At 36.5% G+C, this 5,000-nt stretch overlaps 1 protein-coding gene across 1 annotated transcript in view; it reads left to right on the top strand.

The window, feature by feature from the left end:
• The window catches only part of pfkla (phosphofructokinase, liver a), a 58,938-nt gene that overhangs the window by 15,991 nt on the left and 37,947 nt on the right, over positions 1–5,000 (top strand). The window contains exon 6 of the mRNA XM_056465955.1: positions 3,718–3,762. Coding sequence (XP_056321930.1) covers positions 3,718–3,762 — 45 coding nt within the window. The remainder of the gene's footprint in view (positions 1–3,717; positions 3,763–5,000) is intronic.

Here is a 5,000-nt window from a genome sequence, read left to right as displayed (position 1 = left end):
TGGGTTTCCTCCGTGTGCTCCGGTTTCCCCTATAGTCTAAACCAGTGTTTCCCAACCCTGTTCTTGAAGGCACACCAACAGTACACATTTTCAACCTCTGCCTAATCAAACACACCTGAATCAACTCATTATAACATCAGAAGAGACTCCAACACCTGAAGTTAATGGATCAGAAAAGGGAGAACATCCAAAATATGTACTGTTGGTGTGCCTCCAGGAACAGGGTTGGGAAACACTGGTCTAAACACATGCGCTAAAGGTGAATTAAAATTAATTTGGTCGTAGTGTATGAGTGTGTGTGTGAATGTGAATGTGTAGGAGTGTTTCCCAATACTGGGTTGTGGCTGGAAGGGCATCCGCTGTGTAAAACATGCCGGAATAGTTGGCGGTTCATTCCGCTGTGGCAACCCCTAATAAATAAGCAACTAAGTCGAAGGGAAAATTAATGGATAAAAAGCACAGATGAATGAATTAATCATCAATCAAGAAGCTGATATGCTCGATATGTTGATAGAGTAAAGCTATTACAATAAAAAAGACATTTGAATCCAAAAGGGGGGGTGCATGTGCCAGCTTATTTAATTCTTATGAGCAGGCTCATGGTCACAGCGAATCTGCAGACATTTTTCTGCTATTTCTGGACAGTTTTGTACAAAATCTGAAACTTTAGGGTTTCTTTTTTAAACATTCTCTTTATTATATTTTTTTACATCAGTACAAATGATAACTTTCACATATGTATACTACTTTTTCTGTTAAACAAAAAGTATTAATATTGTATATGTATAGACCTTTTCATAGAACGCAAAAATTATGCTTCGTGTGTATGCGCAAGGAGAATGCTAAGAACTTCCGGTCGGCAGCTGATGTGTGTAAACAGTCACATTTGGACAGCTTTGAAATCATAGCTTTAATCGATTTTATTTGCTTTTAACGTCTTTGAACTAATCCTGCTGTCGATCAGCGCCACCTCCTGGACTGATCATTTAAAAAAAATGCAAATTAATAGGATGGACAACAACTGCTGTGAGGCATTTTCCCTTCGTTGTCAGACGGCATCTTCTGCCGTTTAAATGAAGCCTCGTCATCGCTAAAGTCAATATTTTCTCTTTCAAATATATAATCAATATACAAACAAATGTAAACAAATAATAAACAAATGTAGTTCACCAAAATGTTTGACACACACACACACACGTAGCCTGTACTGTCCCACTAACACAATGATTGTAGGACTTTCTAGTATGTGTCAGTATTGTTTATAATATGTATATTATTAATGATAGGTGTTATTATGCTTCAGAGTATTTGAAGAATAAATATAAGTATGTATATATTCCATGTTAGTTTAAATGCGATACAATTTATTGTGAACGCAATATAAGTTCAGCAGTGGCTCGAGTTGTATCCATCGTACTTGCCCTGAAACCCTTTCAGTGGGGAGTTTATTGAGGTACAGTGAGTAACTTGGTAAAAACTGGACATTGATTAAGTGTCACAAAGTGAATATAAAGTGGCGTTTTGAAATGACAGAAAAACACAAACCCTGGTAAATACTACACAACACAAACTCACTAAATGAAACATAAACAACTCCTGATTAGAATGAACAGCAAATCAGCCAGCAGAGGATCAGTAACGGACTTTTATTGGTCATTTTTGTAAATCGCATGACTTACATACCTGTTAAGTTTCATGCCAGTGATCTGGTTTGCTCTATAATGCAGTGAAGTGTGTGTGCGTGCGTGCGTGCGTGTATGCGCGTGCACATTGAAGAGCCGCTGAGCTAACAGCTAACAGGTCGGGAACACACACACTCTATTTCTGACGGCAGACACGTGAACTAGGAGAAGGTTTTTCTCTCACGCTTGAACCACATCTGACAGATTATAACGGCTTTAACACACACCTTTCAAGGTTGTGTCACAAAAACACTCCGTAATCCACTCAACGCTATTGAAACCCATTTTCGCAGCGCTAATTACCGGTTGTTAACGCTGTAAACAGAAGTTCTGAACATTCTACCGGAAGACGCTGGTCACTATGGTGCCCTCCATGCAGCAGCCAAGAAAAAGGTCTATAAAGGAACTAAAAAAAATACAGAGGAAGGTGTGGGGAAGAGGGTAAAAAGGGAAAAAAAACTATAAATATGGGGTATTTAAGGTGTTTCTAGGGTTCAATCACTCCTCTCTTAGTAAAGTGTTCAATTAATGGATTCCATATCACATGGAAGTTCTTTGCTTTATTTTTAAGGGAAAGTCTTCTCAGATTGCAGGAAAGACATGACATTTTTATCAACGTGGAGCAATGAGGAGGATCTTTTCATTTTCAATTCAGTAAAATCAATCTACTTGCCAAAAGGGTTATAAATCTAATCACTGTACGTTGATTTTTAGATACTTCAGTATCATCACTGACACCAAATATAGCTAACAGAGTCCCAGGGTATGCTTGTTTTCCCATCACTTCTGATATTAACAACTTATTGTTTATTAAAGGTTCAAGAAACCCTCAAGTACTTTTTTTGAGATGTTAACAGATTTGTGTGTGTTGAGCGTCAGTTATTATAATGTTAGCACCTGTCAGCTTTAACTGTGGGGGAAACTGGATAATCTTGAGCTTTTGTCAGCTAATTTCATCTTCGGGGTTTAAAATAATTTTTGGGGCGAGATCAAAATCAGTGACGTAGTCTGCTAGTGGAGTGAAGCTGTGTTCGCACATGATTAAAATCCTCCAGATTAACGGCGGGGTAATGGTTGGAAGACACAGGGCAAGAGTCTGCACTGCTATCCACTGTGTCTGCATTCAGACTTGGAGATTGAGGAGGAGAGAAGTCCTCCTAATTTACAGTGTTTTTATAAACACGATTTTCTTTATAATGATAGAACAAATTGTGATTATGTGTTTATGAAATCCTGAATAACATATGTAGCAGGGCATTAAATCACTTACTGTTTATTTCTTTGCATTTTAACCTAGTCAACTATATAAAATCATGCGTCTCCTCACGGTTTGTGTCTCATTTTGTGAGCTGACTGACAACAGTTGTTCGCTCCACTCTTTTTCCCCTGCTCTGCTGGCCATGCCCACTCCTTCCTCTGCCCGCAGCGCTCCACGCCCGTCTCAGAGAATTTTTTGAAAAGTTTCTGAGGTAGACTTGAACTGAAAAGGGGGGTTTCATGGCCCTTAACCATATAACCATGGTACATAATGGTACATGGTACGTAAACCATATAAACTTTTACATATCCATTAATCCATTAATATTATTGAAATTAATATAAAAACTTTATATATATATATATATATATATATATATATATATATATATATATATATATATATATATATATACACACACACATTTACATAAGTAAATAAATAGATTGAGCAATGGCCTCCAACATCTGCAGATTCCTGCATGCACAGATTCCATGTGGGACCACAAGGCTGTGATTTTCTTCAGCTTTCATAATATTTAGATGAACATGTAGTCATTTAGCAGACGCTCTTATCCAAAGCAGATTTGACTGTGCTTCATATGTTGAGGAATGCAGTGTGTGTGTGTGTGTGTGTGAGACTCTTGTCTCAGCTCGTCTCTCTTCTCTTCCTGCCTTTTCACACACTCCGAGGGAATGTTTCTACACACTATTTTTAGCATGTGTGTTTGCACCAGATTATCTGCTCATTTTGTTTTCGTTGTGTGTTTCGTTTCAGCCATCAGCGCACATTTGTGCTGGAGGTGATGGGCCGTCACTGCGGGTGAGAAACACACACACACACAACAGAAGATCACAAACACACTTATATTATAATGTTATTATCTGCGTCGGCCTTACAAACTACCCATAATCCCTTAGCTGCTGAGTTATTTTAGTGTTGCTAATGTTCTTTTGTGGTATTTATTACTATTTTTAATATTAATTTATTACTCTTTTGTTAATTATCACTATTTTGAATTATCTTTAGATTTTTTTAAATGTTTTCTCACCAGCTTTTTTTATGACTACATTACATTACAACTACATCTTATTACTGTATTAGATTATTTATTTTACAGCTTTTCAAAAGCATCAACAAAGAGATCCCAGCCAAAAACAAGTGTATTTTTTCTCCCTAATTACCCCTTTCTGCCAACATAAATAAAACCACATATAAGAAATAATTTGAATATAATAACATACAAAAATAGCTTTATTGATATATACTTTTACAAATCAATATATTTACATAGACTTTTTTATTTATAGTACATTACTAAAAATATGTTGTCAAATATATAATATTTAAAGGTGCAGTATGTAAGTTTTGACTCTTCTGAAGCATTAAAATACCATAATATGTTTGTAGATATTTCAGAAACATGCTCAGTGTACGTTCTTGTTTATCTGAAAAACAATGCTGAAGTCAGATATTCTGCTTTGAAATTGTGCTTTCTGTGCTGGAACGGCTGTCTTTGTTTTGTTTTTATAACCCGGCCAATGCCAGTGTAGCCAATTATATTTCAGCACCCCGTTGGAAAACATCGGATTTCATTCTTTCATTCAGGAAGGCTCTTAAAGCATGCATCCTCCCATGAAATGCAACCTCTGGTGGACAGTAACAGCCTCCGATGCAGATTCAGTTCCACATGAAGTTATTAATTAGCAAATAATAAAAATATTGCAAGCGTAAACATTAGGTGAGCAGGTTACACTGTAACCCCGTGTCCTAACAACATGCTACATGACGAGATCCGCAGTGATAAGCAATTTGGCTGTCTGCACCAGACAAAACACAATAGAAATGGAAATACAGCCATTCATAAGCACAGAATATGCTCTCGCTCACAAAATGGTAAGCTTTATAATCTAATTAATGCATATTAAACCTCTTTAACATTATTGAATGTAGATGCTGAATCACTGATTTGTGTTGGTGTGCATTATTTCAGAGTTCTAAAGTTTAATTTCAAACAGTAATTTATTTTATTTTCAAGATCTGCTGCTGCTTTCAGTAGT

This window comes from Danio aesculapii, chromosome 9 (genome assembly GCF_903798145.1).
Source record: "Danio aesculapii chromosome 9, fDanAes4.1, whole genome shotgun sequence".
Taxonomy (NCBI): domain Eukaryota; kingdom Metazoa; phylum Chordata; class Actinopteri; order Cypriniformes; family Danionidae; genus Danio; species Danio aesculapii.
The sequence above is the reverse complement of the archived record's forward strand: the minus strand, read 5'-3'. Positions and strand labels throughout refer to the sequence as shown.